This window comes from Oncorhynchus kisutch, unplaced genomic scaffold (genome assembly GCF_002021735.2).
Source record: "Oncorhynchus kisutch isolate 150728-3 unplaced genomic scaffold, Okis_V2 scaffold3655, whole genome shotgun sequence".
Classification (NCBI taxonomy): domain Eukaryota; kingdom Metazoa; phylum Chordata; class Actinopteri; order Salmoniformes; family Salmonidae; genus Oncorhynchus; species Oncorhynchus kisutch.
The window spans coordinates 429,631-455,872 of NW_022265600.1; the positions used below are offsets into that span (position 1 = coordinate 429,631).

At 44.5% G+C, this 26,242-nt stretch overlaps 2 protein-coding genes across 3 annotated transcripts in view; both read right to left on the reverse strand.

Moving 5' to 3' along the window:
• LOC116371779 (uncharacterized) overlaps positions 1 to 26,242 on the reverse strand; it is a gene marked incomplete at its 3' end in the record, with an annotated part of 45,375 nt that overhangs the window by 13,844 nt on the left and 5,289 nt on the right. The window lies entirely within an intron of this gene.
• LOC116371776 (gastrula zinc finger protein XlCGF7.1-like) lies at positions 12,186 to 14,293 on the reverse strand. 2 transcript variants are annotated; one of them, XM_031820785.1, is made up of 2 exons: positions 13,737 to 14,289; positions 12,186 to 12,932 (listed from the first exon to the last, which is right to left on the reverse strand). In XM_031820785.1, the coding sequence occupies exons 1-2, from the start codon at positions 14,002 to 14,004 to the stop codon at positions 12,409 to 12,411; spliced, it is 792 nt and encodes a 263-aa protein (XP_031676645.1). In that variant the 5' UTR covers positions 14,005 to 14,289; the 3' UTR covers positions 12,186 to 12,408. The 2 variants fall into 2 exon arrangements, with proteins under 2 accessions (XP_031676645.1, XP_031676646.1); XM_031820786.1 differs by having other exon boundaries at positions 12,191 to 12,932; positions 13,746 to 14,293.

Genomic DNA, 26,242 nt, shown 5'->3' on the forward strand with positions numbered 1-26,242 from the left:
CACAATAACAGCACTTACAGTCGACCAGGCAGCTCCAGCAGGACAGGAATTTGACAAACTGACTTGTTGGAAAGGTGCCATCCTGTGACGGTGCCACGTTGAATGTTACTGAGATCTTCAGTGAGGCCATTCTACTGCCAATGTTTGTCTATGGAGATTGCATGGCTGTGTGCTTAATTTTAAACACCTGTCAGCAACTGGTGTGGCTGAAAATGCCCAATTTACTAATTATATATATAGTGCATTCACCCAGCTGTCTGGTCCAGGAGAATATCACCTGTGATGCTGTCTGGTCCAGGAGAATATCACCTGTGATGCTGTCTGGTCCAGGAGAATACCACCTGTGATGCTGTCTGGTCCAGGAGAATATCACCTGTGATGCTGTCTGGTCCAGGAGAATACCACCTGTGATGCTTGTCTGGTCCAGGAGAATACCACCTGTGATGCTGTCTGGTCCAGGAGAATATCACCTGTGATGCTGTCTGGTCCAGGAGAATATCACCTGTGATGCTGTCTGGTCCAGGAGAATATCACCTGTGATGCTGTCTGGTCCAGGAGAATATCACCTGTGATGCTGTCTGGTCCAGGAGAATATCACCTGTGATGCTGTCTGGTCCAGGAGAATACCACCTGTGATGCTGTCTGGTCCAGGAGAATATCACCTGTGATGCTGTCTGGTCCAGGAGAATATCACCTGTGATGCTGTCTGGTCCAGGAGAATATCACCTGTGATGCTGTCTGGTCCAGGAGAATATCACCTGTGATGCTGTCTGGTCCAGGAGAATATCACCTGTGATGCTGTCTGGTCCAGGAGAATATCACCTGTGATGCTGTCTGGTCCAGCATCACATATAGAAGAGGAAAGGGGAGGAGAAGAGGAGAGGAGAGGAGGGAGAAGAGGAGAGGGGAGGAGAAGAGAAGAGGAGAGGGGGCAGAAGAGGAGAGGAGAGGGGGGAGATGAGGAGAGGAGAGGGGGAGATGAGGAGAGGAGAGGGGGAGATGAGGAGAGGAGAGGGGGGAGAAGACGCGAGGAGGGGGGAGAAGAGGAGAGGTGAGGGAGAAGATGAGAGGAGGGTGGGAGAAGAGGAGAGGGGGGAGAAGAGGAGAGGAGGGAGGAAAATGAGAGGAGGGGGGAGAAGAGGAGAGGAGAGGGGGGAGAAGAGGAGAGAAGGGAGAAGAGGAGAGAAGGGAGAAGAGGAGAGGAGAGAAGTGAGAAGCGGTAAGGAGAGGGGGGAGGTTCTCCTGGCATCCTTCAAACCCAGATTAGTGCGTTGGATTGCTAGAAGGTGAAGATGATTCATTACTCCAGAGAATACGTTTCCACTGCTCCAGAGTCCAGTGGCTGTGAGTTTTACACCACTCAAGCCAACGCTTGACATTGCCCATATTGATCTTAGGTTTGTATGCAGCTGCTCGGCCGTGGAAACCCATTTCAGGAAGCTCCTGACAAACAGTTTCTTGTGCTGATGTTGCTTCCAGAGGCAGTTTGGATCTCGTTAGTGAGTGTTGCAACCAGGTACAGACGATTTTTACACGTTACACTCTTCAGCACTCGACGGTCCTGTTCTGTGAGCTTGTGTGGCCCACTACTTCTTGGCTGAGCCGTTGTTGGTCCCAGATGGTTCCACTTCACAATAACAGCACTTACAGTCGACCAGGCAGCTCCAGCAGGACAGGAATTTGACAAACTGACTTGTTGGAAAGGTGCCATCCTGTGACGGTGCCACGTTGAATGTTACTGAGATCTTCAGTGAGGCCATTCTACTGCCAATGTTTGTCTATGGAGATTGCATGGCTGTGTGCTTAATTTTAAACACCTGTCAGCAACTGGTGTGGCTGAAAATGCCCAATTTACTAATTATATATATAGTGCATTCACCCAGCTGTCTGGTCCAGGAGAATACCACCTGTGATGCTGTCTGGTCCAGGAGAATATCACCTGTGATGCTGTCTGGTCCAGGAGAATATCACCTGTGATGCTGTCTGGTCCAGGAGAATATCACCTGTGATGCTGTCTGGTCCAGGAGAATACCACCTGTGATGCTGTCTGGTCCAGGAGAATATCACCTGTGATGCTGTCTGGTCCAGGAGAATACCACCTGTGATGCTGTCTGGTCCAGGAGAATACCACCTGTGATGCTGTCTGGTCCAGGAGAATATCACCTGTGATGCTGTCTGGTCCAGGAGAATATCACCTGTGATGCTGTCTGGTCCAGGAGAATACCACCTGTGATGCTGTCTGGTCCAGGAGAATATCACCTGTGATGCTGTCTGGTCCAGGAGAATACCACCTGTGATGCTGTCTGGTCCAGGAGAATATCACCTGTGATGCTGTCTGGTCCAGGAGAATACCACCTGTGATGCTGTCTGGTCCAGGAGAATATCACCTGTGATGCTGTCTGGTCCAGGAGAATACCACCTGTGATGCTGTCTGGTCCAGGAGAATACCACCTGTGATGCTGTCTGGTCCAGGAGAATATCACCTGTGATGCTGTCTGGTCCAGGAGAATATCACCTGTGATGCTGTCTGGTCCAGGAGAATATCACCTGTGATGCTGTCTGGTCCAGGAGAATATCACCTGTGATGCTGTCTGGTCCAGGAGAATATCACCTGTGATGCTGTCTGGTCCAGGAGAATATCACCTGTGATGCTGTCTGGTCCAGGAGAATACCACCTGTGATGCTGTCTGGTCCAGGAGAATACCACCTGTGATGCTGTCTGGTCCAGGAGAATATCACCTGTGATGCTGTCTGGTCCAGGAGAATATCACCTGTGATGCTGTCTGGTCCAGGAGAATATCACCTGTGATGCTGTCTGGTCCAGGAGAATTTCACCTGTGATGCTGTCTGGTCCAGGAGAATACCACCTGTGATGCTGTCTGGTCCAGGAGAATATCACCTGTGATGCTGTCTGGTCCAGGAGAATACCACCTGTGATGCTGTCTGGTCCAGGAGAATATCACCTGTGATGCTGTCTGGTCCAGGAGAATACCACCTGTGATGCTGTCTGGTCCAGAATACCACCTGTGATGATGTCTGGTCCAGGAGAATACCACCTGTGATGCTGTCTGGTCCAGGAGAATATCACCTGTGATGCTGTCTGGTCCAGGAGAATATCACCTGTGATGCTGTCTGGTCCAGGAGAGGGTGGAGAAAAGGAAAGGGTGGAGAAGAGGAAAGGGGAGGAGAAGAGGAGAGGAGAGGAGGGAGAAGAGGAGAGGGGAGGAGAAGAGAAGAGGAGAGGGGGAGATGAGGAGAGGAGAGGGGGGAGAAGACGCGAGGAGGGGGGAGAAGAGGAGAGGTGAGGGAGAAGATGAGAGGAGGGTGGGAGAAGAGGAGAGGGGGGAGAAGAGGAGAGGAGGGAGAAAATGAGAGGAGGGGGGAGAAGAGGAGAGGAGAGGGGGGAGAAGAGGAGAGAAGGGAGAAGAGGAGAGGAGAGAAGTGAGAAGCGGTAAGGAGAGGGGGAGGTTCTCCTGGCATCCTTCAAACCCAGATTAGTGCGTTGGATTGCTAGAAGGTGAAGATGATTCATTACTCCAGAGAATACGTTTCCACTGCTCCAGAGTCCAGTGGCTGTGAGTTTTACACCACTCAAGCCAACGCTTGACATTGCCCATATTGATCTTAGGTTTGTATGCAGCTGCTCGGCCGTGGAAACCCATTTCAGGAAGCTCCTGACAAACAGTTTCTTGTGCTGATGTTGCTTCCAGAGGCAGTTTGGATCTCGTTAGTGAGTGTTGCAACCAGGTACAGACGATTTTTACACGTTACACTCTTCAGCACTCGACGGTCCTGTTCTGTGAGCTTGTGTGGCCCACTACTTCTTGGCTGAGCCGTTGTTGGTCCCAGATGGTTCCACTTCACAATAACAGCACTTACAGTCGACCAGGCAGCTCCAGCAGGACAGGAATTTGACAAACTGACTTGTTGGAAAGGTGCCATCCTGTGACGGTGCCACGTTGAATGTTACTGAGATCTTCAGTGAGGCCATTCTACTGCCAATGTTTGTCTATGGAGATTGCATGGCTGTGTGCTTAATTTTAAACACCTGTCAGCAACTGGTGTGGCTGAAAATGCCCAATTTACTAATTATATATATAGTGCATTCACCCAGCTGTCTGGTCCAGGAGAATATCACCTGTGATGCTGTCTGGTCCAGGAGAATATCACCTGTGATGCTGTCTGGTCCAGGAGAATATCACCTGTGATGCTGTCTGGTCCAGGAGAATATCACCTGTGATGCTGTCTGGTCCAGGAGAATATCACCTGTGATGCTGTCTGGTCCAGGAGAATACCACCTGTGATGCTGTCTGGTCCAGGAGAATATCACCTGTGATGCTGTCTGGTCCAGGAGAATATCACCTGTGATGCTGTCTGGTCCAGGAGAATATCACCTGTGATGCTGTCTGGTCCAGGAGAATACCACCTGTGATGCTGTCTGGTCCAGGAGAATACCACCTGTGATGCTGTCTGGTCCAGGAGAATATCACCTGTGATGCTGTCTGGTCCAGGAGAATACCACCTGTGATGCTGTCTGGTCCAGGAGAATACCACCTGTGATGCTGTCTGGTCCAGGAGAATATCACCTGTGATGCTGTCTGGTCCAGGAGAATACCACCTGTGATGCTGTCTGGTCCAGGAGAATATCACCTGTGATGCTGTCTGGTCCAGGAGAATATCACCTGTGATGCTGTCTGGTCCAGGAGAATATCACCTGTGATGCTGTCTGGTCCAGGAGAATACCACCTGTGATGCTGTCTGGTCCAGGAGAATATCACCTGTGATGCTGTCTGGTCCAGGAGAATACCACATGTGATGCTGTCTGGTCCAGGAGAATATCACCTGTGATGCTGTCTGGTCCAGGAGAATACCACCTGTGATGCTGTCTGGTCCAGGAGAATACCACCTGTGATGCTGTCTGGTCCAGGAGAATATCACCTGTGATGCTGTCTGGTCCAGGAGAATATCACCTGTGATGCTGTCTGGTCCAGGAGAATATCACCTGTGATGCTGTCTGGTCCAGGAGAATTTCACCTGTGATGCTGTCTGGTCCAGGAGAATACCACCTGTGATGCTGTCTGGTCCAGGAGAATATCACCTGTGATGCTGTCTGGTCCAGGAGAATACCACCTGTGATGCTGTCTGGTCCAGGAGAATATCACCTGTGATGCTGTCTGGTCCAGGAGAATACCACCTGTGATGCTGTCTGGTCCAGAATACCACCTGTGATGCTGTCTGGTCCAGGAGAATACCACCTGTGATGCTGTCTGGTCCAGGAGAATATCACCTCTCACAATATTGGGACGGCAGGGTAGCCTAGTGGTTAGAATGTTATGTAAGGATCAGACTGTATAGGCTATATTACATGTATATAGTGTATTATTGGGGCAGCAGCCTAGTGGTTAGAATGTTATGTAAGGATCAGACTGTATAGGCTATATTACATGTATATAGTGTATTATTGGGGCAGCAGCCTAGTGGTTATAATGTTATGTCAGGATCAGACTGTATAAAAGCCAAGTACTAAGAATGAAGAGTCAGTTCTTCCATGGAATTGTTCAGCTTTGTTACTGTTTGTAATAAAGTCTAGTTGAATTCACAGGTTCTGGTTTGGTGAAATAGTTGATTCAATATTTTCCACAACAGTCAATGTGTCTAAACTGTAAGAACATTGAAATGAAGTTGTTTTCAAGTCATTATTAACAACAACCTGAAAATAAACATTTAAAACCTTCAACTAAAACCAAACGTATATTGGACGTTGGGTATCGTCTTCTTTTCAACGTCTTTTCAATGACATTTTGCTAGGTGTGTCACGTTCTGACCTTTATTTCCTTTGTTTTGTTAGTCTATTCATATATAGTTTCTTCATTAAAGAACCATGAATAACCACCACGCTGCGTTTTGGTCCGCCTCTCCTTCACCTAAAGAAAACCGTTACAGAATCACCCACCACAACAGGACCAAGCGGCGTGGTAACGGGCAGCAGCAGGAGCAACGTAATAAGGACTTCTGGACTTGGGAAGAAATCCTCGACGGGAGAGGACCCTGGACAAAGCCAGGGGAGTGTCGCCTCCCCAAGGTGCAGCAGGAGAAGTGGTAGCAGGAGCAGCGCGAGGAGGAATGGACATGGGGGGACGAATTGGACGGAAAAGGACCCTGGGCACAGCCAGGAGAATATCACCGCCCCAAAGAAGAGCTGGAGGCGGAGAAGACAGAGAGGCGCTGGTATGAGGAGGCAGCACGGCAACGTGGATGGAAGCCCGAGAGTCAGATCCAAAAATTTCTTGGTGGGTGGCACACAGGAAGTGTGGCGAAGCCAGGTAGGAGACCTGCGCCAAATTCCTGTGCTTACCGGGGGCGAGAGAGACCGGGCAGGCACCCTGTTATGCGGTGGAGCGCACGGTGTCCCCAGTGCGGGTGCATAGCCTGGTGCGGTACATACCAGTTCCGCGTATCGGCCGGGCTAGAGTGGGCATCGAGCCAAGTGCCATAAAGCCGGCTCTACGCATCTGGTCCCCAGTGCGTCTCCTTGGGTCAGCTTACATGGCACCAGCCTTGCGCACGGTGTTCCCGGTTCGCCTACATAGCCCAGTGCGGGCTATTCCACGTCGCCGCACTGGCAGGGCGACCGGGAGCATTCAACCGGGTGAGGTTGGGCAGGCTTGGTGCTCAAGAGCTGTCCAGTGCTGCCGGAGTCTCCCGCCTGTCCAGCGCTGCTAGAGCCTTCCTCCTCTCCAGCGCTGCCGGAGTCTCCCGCCTGTCCAGCGCTGCTAGAGCCTTCCTCCTCTCCAGCGCTGCCGGAGTCTCCCGCCTGTCTAGCGCTGCTAGAGCCTTCCTCCTCTCCAGTGCTGCCGGAGTCTCCCGCCTGTCCAGCGCTGCTAGAGCCTTCCTCCTCTCCAGCGCTGCCGGAGTCTCACGCCTGTTCGGCGCTGCCAGAGCATCCGCCCCTCAGTCCAGCGCTGCCAGAGCTACCCGTCTGCCCAGCGCCACCAGAGTCGCCAGTCTGCCCAGCGCCGCCAGTCTGCAAAGAGCCGCCAGTGCCGCCAGTCTGCAAGGAGCCGCCAGTCTGCAAAGAGCCGCCAGTCTGCAAGGATCCGCCAGTGCCGCCAGTCTGCAAGGAGCCGCCAGTCTGCAAAGAGCCGCCAGTCTGCCCAGCACCACCAGTGCCGCCAGTCAGCCAGGGGCCGCCAGTCAGCCAGGGGACGCCAGAGCCCCTCAGCCCGTAGGCGCCAGAGCTGCCCCTCTGTCCAGTGGTGTCATTGAGAAGTGTGGCCATGGTTAGAAAGCCACGGAGGCCGACAATGAGGCGGACCAAGGCTATGGTGAAGTGGGGTCCACGTCCCGCGGACAGACGCCCACCCAGACCCTCCCCTATAGGTTAAGGTTTTGCGGCCGGAGTCCGCACCTTTGGGGGGGGCGGGGGTACTGTCACGTTCTGACCTTTATTTTGTCATTATTTAGTATGGTCAGGGCGTGAGTTGGGGTGGGCAGTCTATGTTTGTTTTTCTATGATTTGGGGGATTTGTATGTTTCGGCCTAGTATGGTTCTCAATCAGAGGCAGGTGTCATTAGTTGTCTCTGATTGAGAATCATACTTCGGTAGCCTGGGTTTCACTGTGTGTTAGTGGGTGATTGTTCCTGTCTCTGTGTTTTCACCAGATAGGCTGTTTAGGTTTTCTCACGTTTATTGTTTCCTGTTATCAGTATTTTCCCGGACAGTTTTTAGTCCGTTGTATTTTGGGACGGGTTGTTTCATGGTGTTTTGCATGTCGTGGCTCCACAGTCTATGGAATAAAATATCCACGTACTGAATTACCTGCTCTCTGCGCTTGACTCTTCCACTCACCATCGTTAATAACCAATATGCAGAAACCATTTGTGATATTGAAAACCTAAACATAAAATGTACCATCTGCACAAACATCTGCAACTATAATCACATTACTTAAACAAGCACCTTTTAAAATGCAGGAGCACCAGAAACACTGTTGTTCTGACAAGTAGCAATAAATCACTGATATCAATTAGGGGGAAATCAGGTTGTTGGTGCTGTTGAAACTAACACAACTAAAAAAACACATGGAAATGGGAGATATATTTTACCTCGCTGGTTAGAGGACAACCTGCAGAAGACAGTCAGCTACATTTTGGAGAGATGCATTTACATTTAGAGGTCGTTAAACAAAGGAACGCAACACTTATTTTTCATCCCTCATCGATATCATGTTGAAATCATTTGTGTGAGAGTGTGGAGATGAGTTTGTCCTGTTAAAACTAACAGCTCAAAAACCACATGGAATCTGGGAATAATGTGTACATCACTGGTTAGAGGACAACTTGTAGAAAACATCTAGCTACATTTTGATTCCAGTGGGTCACCAATGCTGTAAGTGTAACACAGCTCTTTTTGTGTGAGTCACTTTCTGTTATATCATATAAATATCACTCTTTCAATTCAGAGCCTGGATTTTCCCCCTGAGGCTAATATCCATATCATGCAGAAATCAATTGAACAGGGGGCAGTTTAGTGTTCTACATTGTGACATCATTAAAATACTCCCACTACAATGTTAAAACATTCTACATTGTGACATCATTAAAATACTCCTACTACAATGTTAAAACATTCTACATTGTGACATCATTAAAATACTCCTACTACAATGTTTAAACATTCTACATTGTGACATTAATTCATTGATATCATGAAACAACTCCTTCATTAATGTATTTTCTGATGTTTGATCAGAGATCTTTTATCAGAGTATCTCTTGTCACATTGACCACAGCTATAAGGTTTCTCTCCTGTGTGTGTTCTCTGGTGTACAATCAGATTGCTAGGTATAGTAAAATATAGTAAAACTCTTCCCACATTGACCACAGCTATGAGGTTTCTCTCCTGTGTGTGTTCTCTGGTGTACAATCAGATGGCTGGATGTAGTAAAACTCTTCCCACATTGTTCACAACTATAAGGTTTCTCTCCTGTGTGTGTTCTTTGGTGAGATAACAGGCTGCTTGACTGAGTAAAACTCTTCCCACATTGATCACAGCTATAAGGTTTCTCTCCTGTGTGAATTCTCATGTGTACTTTTAGTGAATTTGATCTTAATTAAGTAACTCTTCCCACAGTCAGAGCAGCAGTGAGATTTCTTCCCTGTTGGTCTCCACTGGTGTTTCTTGAGGTGTAACTGTAAAAGGTGATGCCAACAGCGTAGCCATGATGTTGTACAACAATTGACGTCTGTAAAAGAATGTTAAAATTATTTGACAATTGTCTTAAGACAGTCAAGTGAGCAATAAGTCATATTGTCTTCCCCTAACAATAACATAGACCTACTGTAGGACCCATAACTTCCCCTAACAACAACATAGACCTACTGTAGGACCCATAACTTCACCTAACAACAACATAGACCTACTGTAGGACCCATAACTTCACCTAACAATAACATAGACCTACTGTAGGACCCATAACTTCCCCTAACAATAACATAGACCTACTGTAGGACCCATAACTTCCCCTAACAATAACATAGACCAACTGTAGGACCCATAACTTCCCCTAACAACAAAATAGACCTACTGTAGAACCCATAACTTCACCTAACAATAACATAGACCTACTGTAGGACCCATAACTTCACCTAACAATAACATAGACATAGGATTATAAATCATTTAATATTTCAGGTGAAACATGGAAACTAAAATGTGTTTGTCATGACATTTCATAACCTGATCACCAGATAATTGTGTGAATAATCCCACTAGGCTCCTCTGTAATGTGTTGTCATTCTAAATGAAGGAATGAAGGAAAATAGCTCTCTGTGTTGTACAATAGCCTGTCCATTAAGTAACAGTTCTCTACACATGAGCTAAGTATCTCCGTGTCCAAACAGAGTAACGAGACGCTACTGTAAATCAAGCAGACAGTAACATTATAAACGTATTCATAGTGTAGTGAATTCGGGGGGAAGTCCTGAGCTGAACTCAAACCTGGTCCAATGACTGTCAAGCCAACACTTTAGAAATGTTACGAAAAGATGTCTGAACTTCTTGATGAGGTCGCTAGGTTTTGGGTTGAGGTTGCTACAATAGCTTTCTCTATGAATGTGAGAGTGGTTACATTTCTCCAGCCCCCATCCCTCAGCTGTTTACCAAACCAAGTCTCAGGGCAGCCATTTTGTTGCTGTTTAAATCCTAGGTTGTCCCTTTTAAAAAGCCAAATCAATCGATCAACCAATCTGCAGTTCAAACAATAACAAAGATGGCTCTTTCACTCCATAAACTGCATCCTCCTCTCTCTCCGCTTCCTCTTCTTTTACTGTAACATCCTCCTCCTCTTTCACTCTGAACGAGTCTTCCTTTTCTTTCACTGAAACGTCTTTCTCTTCTTCTTTAGCAGGAGGAGAGCAGCTTAGTGAACTCATGGTCGGAGATGTTCGCTAGCTAGCATTAGCGACTAGCCTAGTTCTAAGCTAATTTAGCAAACCAGCTAGCTGACAAACAACGTAAATATATAATTAAATGGGCCAACACGTACATACGACAGAAGTGTGTTTAATACACAGCGACTAATATACACCAAAACAGTGTAAAGAGAGTGAATGTTGTAGCTATGTTTGCTATAAAGCTACCGAGGTGTCTAACTGTTGTTGTTGAAGCAGCGTCCCGTCCACTAGATTATACGTCACACTGGCAGCGTCGCCTGAACCTAAAAGACGCACATCGCCATCTGCTGACTGGAGGGGCAACGCAGTTGAGGAACCAAACGTTTATTTTTCATTTATTTCATTAAAATTGATTATCATATTAAGTCGTTCAAAGAAAAGCATGTGTTGATTGATTCGTTTTTAATGAGTGAGAATTTAAAACAAACTTTAGACCCACTACATATTTACATTGAACCATAGTTCTGACATGGATCATTTTGACCCCAGAGGCATATCTTTTATCACAGCCAAAATGTGGTTTATTCCATTTTTCATGACTTTGTCAATCAACTTGTTCTTAATAAATCTAAATCGTGGTTTAGTGTTTCTGTATCATTATGGACTTTTAACAAACTCAAATCCTTTGGAGTCATTTTGACTCCAGCCAAAAGCACCTTTGATAAATAGGACGTTTATTTCAAATCAGAATCACATTTTATTGGTCACATACACGTGTTTAGCAAATGTTATTGCGGGTGTAGCAAAATGCTTGTGTTTCTAGCTCCGACAGCAGTAATATCTAACGAGTAATATCTAATCATTTCACAACATATACCCAATACACACACATCTAAGTATTTGAATGTAGGTTTCTCTGTAGACAGTGCAGTTCCTGCCAAAGCGGCAGCTACTCTTCCTGGGGTTTATTATGGATCCCCATTAGTTCCTGCCAAGGCAGCAGCTACTCTTCCTGGGGTTTATTATGGATCCCCATTAGTTCCTGCCAAGGCAGCAGCTACTCTTCCTGGGGTTTATTATGGATCCCCATTAGTTCCTGCCAAGGCAGCAGCTACTCTTCCTGGGGTTTATTATGGATCCCCATTAGTTCCTGCCAAAGCGGCAGCTACTCTTCCTGGGGTTTATTATGGATCCCCATTAGTTCCTGCCAAGGCAGCAGCTACTCTTCCTGGGGTTTATTATGGATCCCCATTAGTTCCTGCCAAGGCAGCAGCTACTCTTCCTGGGGTTTATTATGGATCCCCATTAGTTCCTGCCAAGGCAGCAGCTACTCTTCCTGGGGTTTATTATGGATCCCCATTAGTTCCTGCCAAGGCAGCAGCTACTCTTCCTGGGGTTTATTATGGATCCCCATTAGTTCCTGCCAAGGCAGCAGCTACTCTTCCTGGGGTTTATTATGGATCCCCATTAGTTCCTGCCAAGGCAGCAGCTACTCTTCCTGGGGTTTAATATGGATCCCCATTAGTTCCTGCCAAGGCAGCAGCTACTCTTCCTGGGGTCCAGCTAAAATAAAGGCATTTGTACCATTTTAAAAACATAACAATAAATTCACAACACACTGGGTCCTCAGTCACCTTGTCCCAGAGAGGTTTACATGGTTATCAAAACATCACACCAGGGTGAGTCTAAACAAAACACAGCCCTGTGGGGAAAATGAATGGAACCATCTCCCTGTTTGACCTCTAGTTGTTATGGATATTATGACTCTACAGAGACACAAGGTGGACGTGTCAAAATATGTTCCATTGATAAATCACACTTTATTTAACCTCAATGTCATCTTGTGTTTACATGGCATTGTAGATTGTAGCTGTATATAGGATGTATTCTGTATGTTTTCAGTGTGTTTTTAACCCTTTCAGACAATGGATTAATCACAATTAAAAATAGTGCACTAACATTACACAAAGTGAACTCAAGTCTGACAGCCCAAACAAACACACACATTCTCAGTCAAAAACACAAGTCAGAACACAGCCTCTCGATTCTCTCATGTGTTTTCAGGTTCTCTGACTGGGAAAAGGTCTTTCCACAATGAGAGCAGTGGTATGTCTTCTCCTCCTGTGTATTTGTATGTATTCCTTCATGCTCTTTCAGGTACCTTAACCGGGTAAATCGCTCTCCACACTGGGAGCAGCGGTACATCTTCTTACCTGTGTGTGTCCTCTCATGCTTGTTCAGGTTTCCTACCTGGCCAAAACTCTTTCCACAATGGGAACATTGGAAAAGCTTTTCCCCTGTGTGTCCCCTCTCATGCGTTTGCAGGCTCCCTAACTGGGTAAACGACATTCCACATTGGGAACAGTGGTAAGGCTTCTCTCCAGTGTGTATTCTCTTATGTGTTCTCAGGCTCCCTAACTGAGTAAAACTCTTTCCACACTGGGAACAGTGATGTCGTCCTGCTGGTTTGGACGTCTCGGGGTCTGGTTTCCCTGAAGGACTCTTCCTGCTGTCAGAAGGAGAGTCTGGTCTCTCTCCTGTCAAAGACAAACAGATGATTTAATTAAACAGAGACCTGAATGAAACCTCCACATGATAAAACTTCCTATGACGTTTAATCTAGACTAGATCCCTCAATCACCTAAAGTCACTTTTCACAAGTGTTATTAAAGCCACTACAAAATGCAGGTCTCTGTGTGGTTCTTAGTCAGAGAGGCCTATAGAATGGTCTAGAATGTCATTGTATGTTGTAGCGTTTACACCAGTCCAGCCTACGCTTGACACTCTAGCAATGATTAAGTACTTTATGATAACGCGGAAATTAAATAAACTATTTGGTATCATTTTTATTATGGAAGATTGAATAAGTGTGCTTCAAACGGTTTGCTTGTAATGATTTGAAGCCATCGTCTCGACTACCTGTGCATGAGAGTCCATTCAACTCAGTTTCCCTACCTGAAAAAAACGCCATTCCGTAAAGTGTATTCGCGCACGCAAATTCAGGAAGAAACCGAAGAGCAGATGGCCTGACCGCGTTTTGCGACTGTGGGCTCACTTGACCGCAGTCAACGGTGGGCTGGAAATCGCCTCCAGTTTAGTACAGTGGAATTGCAGTATTGCATGAAGGCAAGTCCATTCCGTGAGACATTTTAGTTGTGATTTTGGGTGCAAATCCATTGTTAAGGTTTTGTTGTTGGGCAGCTTCTTGATGCTATTCACATCTTACAGTGTAGCTTTATCAATTCCTACATTAAAAAACGGCATTTAAGCTCAGAACTAGAGTAGAATGACGTTTTAAAACCACGTATCAGTTCAACAACTATTTTCAAGACAGGACTTACTGGTGTTACTCAGATCTTCTGTCTCCTCCTCTTCTTCCCTCTCCTCCTCCTTCAATATGACAGTTATCTCTCCTTCATTCACTCCAAATAAAGTATAATGGTTTTCTTCCTCTTCTTTCTGTGTAACAGCCTCACCCTCTACTTCTTCGTTTACTGTGACATCCTCCTCTTCATTCTCCTCTTTCACGACAACGTTCAGCCAAATACCTTCTTTCTCCTTCCAGCAGACCTCTTTTTTAGCAGGAGGGCAGCAGCTTGCTGAGCTCATGGTCGGGGATGTTAGCCAGCTAACCTAGCTAGTTAGCCTCATTTATCAAGCCAGCTACCGTTACCTGACTAAACGGAAATATGACATGAAATGGGGAAACTAGTTAAAAGACAGAATTATGTTCCAAATACAGAAGTAAATATAGACCGAAGCAGTCTGAACAGCTTGAACGTTTCCGCTAGGAAGCTACCGAGGTGGCTGACGAGATGTTGTTGAAGAAGCGTCCCGTCCACTACATTATACGTCACTCTGATAGCATCGCCTGAAAAACGCATATCGCCATCTGTTGACTGGAGTGGTTAACGCAGATAAATGTTTATTTTATTTCCAGACAAAAAGTGCATTTTTACATTTCTTTCATTAAATAATAATATAATAGTCAGACAACTGCAGATTTGTAATAAGTATGAATTTAAAACCTACTTACACATTCTACCAACACAACAGATGTATCTACTACAGGGAATATTAACCAATGAGGTGGGTCTTTCCACATTCTACCAACCCAACAGATGTATCTACTACAGGGAATATTAACCAATGAGGTGGGTCTTTACACATTCTACCAACACAACAGATGTTTATACTATGAACACTTTCAGGTTAATTGAAGTTAAAACTAAACAGGTTTGGTCATTATCAGGTATTGGAGCGTTGAAAGACGATGCACAACAACGGTTTCTTCCACGAAACCACGACTTCAATAACCACCGCGGTCAAAATAACTCAAGTAAGTCGCCATCGAAACAACTACCGCTACAATCGACCTGTTCGCAATACATGGGTATTGGATCTAACCTCATTGATCTGTCAGTAAGCTATGTTTACATGGGTATTGGGATCTAACCTCATTGATCTGTCTGTAAGCTATGTTTACATGGGTATTGGATCTAACCTCATTGATCTATCAGTAAGCTATGTTTACATGGGTATTGGGATCTGACCTCATTGATCTATCAGTAAGCTATGTTTACATGGGTATTGGATCTGACCTCATTGATCTATCAGTAAGCTATGTTTAGCTATGTTTACATGGGTATTGGATCTAACCTCATTGATCTGTCAGTAAGCTATGTTTACATGGGTATTGGATCTAACCTCATTGATCTATCAGTAAGCTATGTTTACATGGGTATTGGGATCTGACCTCATTGATCTATCAGTAAGCTATGTTTAGCTATGTTTACATGGGTATTGGATCTAACCTCATTGATCTATCAGTAAGCTATGTTTAGCTATGTTTACATGGGTATTGGGATCTGACCTCATTGATCTATCAGTAAGCTATGTTTAGCTATGTTTACATGGGTATTGGATCTAACCTCATTGATCTATCAGTAAGCTATGTTTACATGGGTATTGGATCTAACCTCATTGATCTGTCAGTAAGCTATGTTTACATGGGTATTGGATCTAACCTCATTGATCTATCAGTAAGCTATGTTTAGCTATGTTTACATGGGTATTGGATCTAACCTCATTGATCTATCAGTAAGCTATGTTTACATGGGTATTGGATCTAACCTCATTGATCTATCAGTAAGCTATGTTTACATGGGTATTGGATCTAACCTCATTGATCTGTCAGTAAGCTATGTTTACATGGGTATTGGATCTGACCTCATTGATCTATCAGTAAGCTATGTTTACATGGGTATTGGATCTGACCTCATTGATCTATCAGTAAGCTATGTTTACATGGGTATTGGGATCTAACCTAATTGATCTATCAGTAAGCTGTTTACATGGGTATTGGATCTAACCTCATTGATCTATCAGTAAGCTATGTTTACATGGGTATTGGATCTGACCTCATTGATCTATCAGTAAGCTATGTTTACATGGGTATTGGATCTAACCTCATTGATCTATCAGTAAGCTATGTTTAGCTATGTTTACATGGGTATTGGATCTGACCTCATTGATCTATCAGTAAGCTATGTTTAGCTATGTTTACATGGGTATTGGGATCTAACCTCATTGATCTATCAGTAAGCTATGTTTAGCTATGTTTACATGGGTATTGGATCTGACCTCATTGATCTATCAGTAAGCTATGTTTAGCTATGTTTAGATGGGTATTGGGATCTCAGCTATAGTATAATCCAGCATAGAGTTTGGAGTGTGACTGTTTGAGGTTGTGGACAGGTGTCTTTTATACTGATAACAAGTTCAAACAGGTGTCATTAATATAGGTAACGAGTGGAGGACAGAGGAGCCTCTTAAATAAGAAGTTACAGGTCTGTGAGAGCCAGAAATCTCCTTGTTTGTAGGTGACCAAATACTTATTTTCCACCATAATTTGCAAATAAATTCATTAAAAATCCTACAATGTGATTTTCTGGATTTATTTTTCTCATTTTGTCTGTCATAGTTGAAGTGTACCTATGATGAAAATTACAGACCTCTCTCATCTTTTTAAGTGGGAGAACTTGCACAATTGGTGGCTAAATACTTTTTTGCCCCACTGTGTATATATATATATCATACACATGTAACAGTATAACTTTAGACCGTCCCCTCGCCCATACCGAACCAGGGACCCTCTGCACACATCGATAACAGTCACCCACGAAGCATCGTTACCTATCACTCCACAAAAGCTGCGGCCCTTGCAGAGCAAGGGTTACCACTACTGCAAGGTCTCAGAGCAAGTGACGTTGAAACGCTATTTAGCGCCGCTAACTAAGCTAGCCGTTTCACATCCGTTACACACACACACACACACACACCTCTGAAGTGACAATGATACTGAAGAGTCTGCTTAGGAGACAAATACTCTCAACTGTTTGAATAAAAATAGAGTTTAAGTTACCTGTGATGAATGTTGAAAACAAAAACTGTAATTTCTATATGCAGGAAACTCTAATCTGTACCCTAACCTGTACCCTAACCTGCACCCTAAACTGTACCCTAACCTGCACCCCAACCTGTACCCTAACCTGCACCCCAACCTGTACCCTAACCTGCACGAAACACAGACCTTATCTGAAGTAGATCAAGTCATTCTCTATGGAAGACATGAACAGTAAAATAATGAAGGAACTCCTTTCAAATTCAGCCGCAAGTTATTACAGGAATTATAACGTGTCGACTATTTCTCTCTAAACCATATACCTTTGACTGATCCGGAAACTATCACCTCGAAAACAAGACGTTTGTTCCGTTCCGTATTTTATCTAACGGGTCCATGAGTCTAAATATTCCTGTTACATTGTACAACCTTCAATGTTATGTCATAATTACGTAACATTCTGGCAAATTAGTTTGCAAAGTGCCAGGCGGCCCAAACTGTTGCATATACCCTGAGTCTGCGTGCAATGAACGCAAGAGAAATGACACAATTTCACCTGGTTAATATTGCCTGCTAACCTGGATTTCTTTTAGCTAAATATGCAGGTTTAAAAATATATACTTGTGTATTGATTTTAAGAAAGGCATTGATGTTTATGGTTAAGTACACATTGGAGCAATGACAGTCATTAATTGATTGTTTTTTTGTAAGATAAGAGTAATGCTAGCTAGCAACTTACGTAGCTTACTGCATTCGCGTAACAGGCAGACTCCTCCTGGAGTGCAATGTAATCAGGTGGTTGGAGCGCACATGCCCTGTTCCAGTGTGACTAGATCTCCACAGTGATGTATCAATGCCCTGTTCCAGTGTGACTAGATCTCCAATTTGAGACCATTTTCGTAAACATTGGAGCTTTTTATCGATTTTTAAACACCCCCAGACAATTTATATAAACAGGCCATGATTTGAACATACAGCAAAACAAGCCTGTTTTGAGGCTGCATAGATCCCAGAGTAGGAGAGTCACAGTGATGTATCATACATGCTCTGTTCCAGTGTGACTAGATCTCCACAGTGATGTATCAATGCTCTGTTCCAGGGTGACTAGATCTCCACAGTGATGTATCAATGCTCTGTTCCAGTGTGACTAGATCTCCACAGTGATGTATCATACATGCTCTGTTCCAGTGTGACTAGATCTCCACAGTGATGTATCAATGCTCTGTTCCAGGGTGACTAGATCTCCACAGTGATGTATCATACATGCTCTGTTCCAGTGTGACTAGACCTCCACAGTGATGTATCATACATGCTCTGTTCCAGTGTGACTAGATCTCCACAGTGATGTATCAATGCTCTGTTCCAGTGTGACTAGATCTCCACAGTGATGTATCAATGCTCTGTTCCAGTGTGACTAGATCTCCACAGTGATGTATCATACATGCTCTGTTCCAGTGTGACTAGATCTCCACAGTGATGTATCAATGCTCTGTTCCAGTGTGACTAGATCTCCACAGTGATGTATCAATGCTCTGTTCCAGGGTGACTAGATCTCCACAGTGATGTATCAATGCTCTGTTCCAGTGTGACTAGATCTCCACAGTGATGTATCATACATGCTCTGTTCCAGTGTGACTAGATCTCCACAGTGATGTATCAATGCTCTGTTCCAGGGTGACTAGATCTCCACAGTGATGTATCATACATGCTCTGTTCCAGTGTGACTAGATCTCCACAGTGATGTATCATACATGCTCTGTTCCAGTGTGACTAGATCTCCACAGTGATGTATCGATGCTCTGTTCCAGGGTGACTAGATCTCCACAGTGATGTATCAATGCTCTGTTCCAGTGTGACTAGATCTCCACAGTGATGTATCATACATGCTCTGTTCCAGTGTGACTAGATCTCCACAGTGATGTATCAATGCTCTGTTCCAGGGTGACTAGATCTCCACAGTGATGTATCAATGCTCTGTTCCAGTGTGACTAGATCTCCACAGTGATGTATCAATGCTCTGTTCCAGTGTGACTAGATCTCCACAGTGATGTATCATACATGCTCTGTTCCAGTGTGACTAGATCTCCACAGTGATGTATCAATGCTCTGTTCCAGGGTGACTAGATCTCCACAGTGATGTATCATACATGCTCTGTTCCAGTGTGACTAGATCTCCACAGTGATGTATCATACATGCTCTGTTCCAGTGTGACTAGATCTCCACAGTGATGTATCGATGCTCTGTTCCAGGGTGACTAGATCTCCACAGTGATGTATCAATGCTCTGTTCCAGTGTGACTAGATCTCCACAGTGATGTATCATACATGCTCTGTTCCAGTGTGACTAGATCTCCACAGTGATGTATCAATGCTCTGTTCCAGGGTGACTAGATCTCCACAGTGATGTATCAATGCTCTGTTCCAGTGTGACTAGATCTCCACAGTGATGTATCAATGCTCTGTTCCAGTGTGACTAGATCTCCACAGTGATGTATCAATGCTCTGTTCCAGGGTGACCACCTATAATTTGAGCATTTTGGCAAAGTTTTGAGGTTTTTTCGATTTTTAAAACACCCCCAGACATTTACACCCTCTTCCCCAGAATTTCAAGGGCCAGCGAGAGCTCACCGGACGCCGCCGGAACCGCAACGCTTTCCAGGACTTTGGCCCCTCTCTCGGGGCGAACCCATTCCAGGGCGCGCAGCACTTCACAAAGAAAAGAGAACTCTCCCTGGGGCTCCCGCCAGCTCCTCCGGGATCGTTCGTGTTACCGCACTGGACACCTCGCGGCTCCCATCTCCGCCACTCCGGATTTGGGGATCTGAACCCTTTCGATCGGCTCACATGCCACAGGCCCATATGCTCACATGCCACATGTCACAGGCCCAAAGGCCCATTTGCTCACATGCCACAGGCCCAAAGGCCCATATGCCCTGGTACTTTCATAGGCTTTCAGGACTATACACATGACATATTATGTCGTATTTTAGGTATAACGAAAATGTACTTTATTTAGTCACATAACTACAGCTGTAAATACTACTGGATAAAGGCTTCTGCTATTGAATACATTAAATGATTTATAACACCTGGAGCAACCTTAAATTGTCCCTGCATTTTTTTGATCCCCTTCAGAACATTTATGAGAGTTTGAGATAGTGACCTTTGGAGAGAGTTTTTCCAAACTGACAACCTTTTGTTTTCAAATGGAATTAATGCAAATTCAACTTGTGAGAAAACCCCCAATCAGAGGTATGATATTCCCTCCCTTCAAACATTTTTCCCTGAATAGAATATTTAAATGTGTAAAGGGGTTGGGCCTATCTGATTGTAAATATAAAGACCTTTCCAGAGTCTGAACTCATTCTCTACAGAACGTTATACTGTGAGACACTTAGAAGGAGCTGGAGTTGGATTATTGCCTTTTTCCCATATTCTGAAAACATTTCATTGAGAATTGACTTCCTTCTCCTTGGAGCAAGATGGCATCTGCAACTGCTACTGGGTCAAGGTAAGTTCTCTCTAAATGAAGGGAATAGCACACCTCTCAGTGGGGGTTTTATACTCTCATTTGGCTCTTTCTCTTAAATCAGACCATAAATGAATTGCTTTCTATCATGTTTCACAGAGGGTTAGAGGGGGAGGGTGTGCAGAATGTTTTTGAAATCACTTGGCAACTCTTTATTTCTGTGTTTTGTGTCGCGCAGTGAGGGTTGAAAAATGATGGTCTGTGATTGTTAGCTGGCGTGCTATCCTCAGATAATAGCATTGTTTGCTTTCACTGTAAAGCATTTTTGAAATCTGACATGCTGGCTGGATTCACAACAAGTGTCGCTTTAATTTGGTGTATTGAATGTGTGAATTTCATGAAGTTACATTTTTACAGTCATTTATTTGAATTTGGCATTCTGCATTTTCACTGGATGTTGGCCAGGTGGGACGCGTCCCACATTTCCCAGAGAGGGTTTAAGTAATAACTTCATTACATGAACTTATTGTGCATCACTGTCTTACAGAAAACAAAGAAGGATCCCTATTGTGTGCAGAGTGTGCATGAAGAACCAGGAAAACATCATCTATACATCTCCACAGAGTGTGCATGAAGAACCAGGAAAACATCATCTATACATCTCCACAGAGTGTGCATGAAGAACCAGGAAAACATCATCTATACATCTCCACAGAGTGTGCATGAAGAACCAGGAAAACATCATCTATACATCTCCACAGAGTGTGCATGAAGAACCAGGAAAACATCATCTATACATCTCCACAGAGTGTGCATGAAGAACCAGGAAAACATCATCTATACATCTCCACAGAGTGTGCATGAAGAACCAGGAAAACATCATCTATACATCTCCACAGAGTGTGCATGAAGAACCAGGAAAACATCATCTGTACATCTCCACAGAGTGTGCATGAAGAACCAGGAAAACATCATCTATACATCTCCACAGAGTGTGCATGAAGAACCAGGAAAACATCATCTATACATCTCCACAGAGTGTGCATGAAGAACCAGGAAAACATCATCTATACATCTCCACAGAGTGTGCATGAAGAACCAGGAAAACATCATCTATACATCTCCACAGAGTGTGCATGAAGAACCAGGAAAACATAATCTATACATCTCCACAGAGTGTGCATGAAGAACCAGGAAAACATCATCTATACATCTCCACAGAGTGTGCATGAAGAACCAGGAAAACATCATCTATACATCTCCACAGAGTGTGCATGAAGAACCAGGAAAACATCATCTATACATCTCCACAGAGTGTGCATGAAGAACCAGGAAAACATCATCTGTACATCTCCACAGAGTGTGCATGAAGAACCAGGAAAACATCATCTATACATCTCCACAGAGTGTGCATGAAGAACCAGGAAAACATCATCTATACATCTCCACAGAGTGTGCATGAAGAACCAGGAAAACATCATCTATACATCTCCACAGAGTGTGCATGAAGAACCAGGAAAACATCATCTATACATCTCCACAGAGTGTGCATGAAGAACCAGGAAAACATCATCTATACATCTCCACAGAGTGTGCATGAAGAACCAGGAAAACATCATCTATACATCTCCACAGAGTGTGCATGAAGAACCAGGAAAACATCATCTATACATCTCCACAGAGTGTGCATGAAGAACCAGGAAAACATCATCTATACATCTCCACACAGTGTGCATGAAGAACCAGGAAAACATCATCTATACATCTCCGCAGAGTGTGCATGAAGAACCAGGAAAACATCATCTATACATCTCCACAGAGTGTGCATGAAGAACCAGGAAAACATCATCTATACATCTCCACAGAGTGTGCATGAAGAACCAGGAAAACATCATCTATACATCTCCACAGAGTGTGCATGAAGAACCAGGAAAACATCATCTATACATCTCCACAGAGTGTGCATGAAGAACCAGGAAAACATCATCTATACATCTCCACAGAGTGTGCATGAAGAACCAGGAAAACATCATCTATACATCTCCACAGAGTGTGCATGAAGAACCAGGAAAACATCATCTATACATCTCCACAGAGTGTGCATGAAGAACCAGGAAAACATCATCTATACATCTCCACAGAGAGTGCATGAAGACAGAATCAAAACCAAAGATTGATCAGGAAGTTCATAATTCCCGCGATTCCCTGATAGAGCATCTTTGGCACGGCAGGATCATTGACTACAGAATACTCAGCTGTATTGTGACACAACAGGACGCACTCCAACCTCTGATTAAGAATCGTGAACAAATGGGTCATTTTGTTACGAACAAGCCAGAAGACAATCAAACAACTGGGTAAAAGCTACTATTTTACACTGATAAAATAATATATGTGCAAGTTACATTGGAACTCATTTGAACTGTTGTCCAGTTATGTTGGATTGTAAAATAATATAAACGTTTCTGTTAATCTGTGGGATATTTCAGCCAAGTGGAAGTGGCTCAAGTGTTGGCACCAACTACAGATGAACATATAGATGAAGACTCAGACGTCAACATGGACCAGTCGGCGTTGTACCAACCGTAAGTAAATGCAAATAGAAATCATCTCATTAACAAGTAGTACGTATAAGTATATAAACAAACATGTACATTGTTCACTACTTTGGCCAGTATTCCCTACATTGTTCACTACTGTGGCCAGTATTTCCTACATTGTTCACTACTGTGGCCAGTATTCCCTACATTGTACACTACTTTGGCCAGTATTCCCTACATTGTTCACTACTTTGGCCAGTATTCCCTACATTGTTCACTACTGTGGCCAGTATTTCCTACATTGTACACTACTTTGGCCAGTATTCCCTACATTGTGCACTACTTTGGCCAGTATTCCCTACATTGTTCACTACTTTGGCCAGTATTCCCTACATTGTGCACTACTTTGGCCAGTATTCCCTACATTGTTCACTACTTTGGCCAGTATTCCCTACATTGTTCACTACTTTGGCCAGTATTCCCTACATTGTGCACTACTGTGGCCAGTATTCCCTACATTGTTCACTACTTTGGCCGGAGACTTGGTCAAAAGTAGTACACTAAATAGGGAACAGTGTGTCTGAGGATGGTATGTACAGCAAATATCTCATACATCTCTATCTCTCTCTGTCTCTCTCTCTCTCTCTCTCTCTCTCTCTCTCTGTCTCATTCTCTATCTCGCTCTCTCTCTCTGTCTCTCTGTCTCTCTCTCTGTCTCTCTGTCTCTCTCTCTGTCTCTCTGTCTCCCCGTCTCTCTCTCTCTCTCTCTCTGTCTCTCTTTCTCTCTCTCTCTCTCAGCAGGTAACAGGATACTGTTGTCAAACTGTCACAGCTCAGCCTCCTCTTCCTCTTCCTCCTCCTAGGAACCAGTCTAACAAACCAAAAACCAACCAAAATACAACCTAATGAGAACTAACAGGCTATCAACAAGGATCTATGTTCAACAAACCTGACATTCAGCCATCAAGCCAATGACCAACCAACTAGACCCAACATTCAGCCAACCAACGTTTGACCAACCAAGAAATAACCAATAGACAACCAAGCTGACATTGAACAAACTACTATCCAACCAACAGACATCAGTCTCACTCTGAAAGATCCCCTCTATCAGTCTGGCATAAAACACCTACCTGCTATCCAATCAACAGACATCAGTGTCACTCTGAAAGATCCCCTCTATCAATGGAGACAACGGTTATTCTTCAATAAAACAGAAGCTTCTACAGTCGTCTGGTTGAAGTGTGTTAAACACAGAGTCTCTTTAGGCATCAACACACATCCTACACTACACATGTACTGGAGTGGACACACATCCTACACTACACATGTACTGGAGTGGACACACATCCTACACTACACATGTACTGGAGTGGACACACATCCTACACTACACATGTACTGGAGTGGACACACATCCTACACTACACATGTACTGGAGTGGACACACATCCTACACTACACATGTACTGGAGTGGACACACATCCTACACTACACATGTACTGGAGTGGACACACATCCTACACTATACATGTACTGGAGTGGACACACATCCTACACTACACATGTACTGGAGTGGACACACATCCTACATTACACATGTACTGGAGTGGACACACATCCTACACTACACATGTACTGGAGTGGACACACATCCTACACTACACATGTACTGGAGTGGACACACATCCTACACTACACATGTACTGGAGTGGACACACATCCTACACTACACATGTACTGGAGTGGACACACATCCTAAACTACACATGTACTGGAGTGGACACACATCCTACACTACACATGTACTGGAGTGGACACACATCCTACACTACACATGTACTGGAGTGGACACACATCCTACACTACACATGTACTGGAGTGGACACACATCCTACACTATACATGTACTGGAGTGGACACACATCCTACACTACACATGTACTGGAGTGGACACACATCCTACATTACACATGTACTGGAGTGGACACACATCCTACACTACACATGTACTGGAGTGGACACACATCCTACACTACACATGTACTGGAGTGGACACACATCCTACACTACACATGTACTGGAGTACACAGACACACATCCTACACTACACATGTACTGGAGTGGACACACATCCTACCCTACACATGTACTGGAGTGGACACACATCCTACACTACACATGTACTGGAGTGGACACACATCCTACACTACACATGTACTGGAGTGGACACACATCCTACCCTACACATGTACTGGAGTGGACACACATCCTACACTACACATGTACTGGAGTGGACACACATCCTACACTACACATGTACTGGAGTGGACACACATCCTACACTACACATGTAATGGAGTGGACACACATCCTACACTACACATGTACTGGAGTGGACACACATCCTACACTACACATGTACTGGAGTACACAGACACACATCCTACACTACACATGTACTGGAGTGGACACACATCCTACACTACACATGTACTGGAGTGGACACACATCCTACACTACACATGTACTGGAGTGGACACACATCCTACACTACACATGTACTGGAGTACACAGACACACATCCTACACTACACATGTACTGGAGTGGACACACATCCTACCCTACACATGTACTGGAGTGGACACACATCCTACACTACACATGTACTGGAGTGGACACACATCCTACACTACACATGTACTGGAGTGGACACACATCCTACACTACACATGTACTGGAGTGGACACACATCCTACACTACACATGTACTGGAGTGGACACACATCCTAAACTACACATGTACTGGAGTGGACACACATCCTACACTACACATGTACTGGAGTGGACACACATCCTACACTACACATGTACTGGAGTGGACACACATCCTACACTACACATGTACTGGAGTGGAAACACATCCTACACTACACATGTACTGGAGTGGACACACATCCTACACTACACATGTACTGGAGTACACAGACACACATCCTACACTACATATGTACTGGAGTGGACACACATCCTACACTACACATATACTGGAGTACACAGACACACATCCTACACTGGAGTGGACACACATCCTACACACACACACACACACACACACACACACACACACACACACACACACACACACACACACACACACACACACACACACACACACACACACACACACACACACACACACACACACACACACACACACACACACACACTTAAGGATTTGCTATGAGGGTTTCAGCATGACAGTTAATCAAAGAGGGGAATCACACAGACTGATCTCAGTTAATTCATACTGTATGTTGTAGTCTGTCCAAGAGGGGAATCACACAGACTGATCTCAGTTAATTCATACTGTATGTTGTAGTCTGTCTAATAATTAAATCACACAGACTGATCTCAGTTAATTCATACTGTA

Coding starts and splice junctions, on each gene's coding strand:
- LOC116371776 (XM_031820785.1), bottom strand. CDS start 14,004: ATGAGCTCAGCAAGCTGCTGCCCTCCTGCTAAAAAAGAGGTCTGCTGG. Junction 12,933..13,736: donor AGAAGATCTGAGTAACACCA/GTAAGTCCTGTC, acceptor TGTCTTTGACAG/GAGAGAGACCAGACTCTCCT.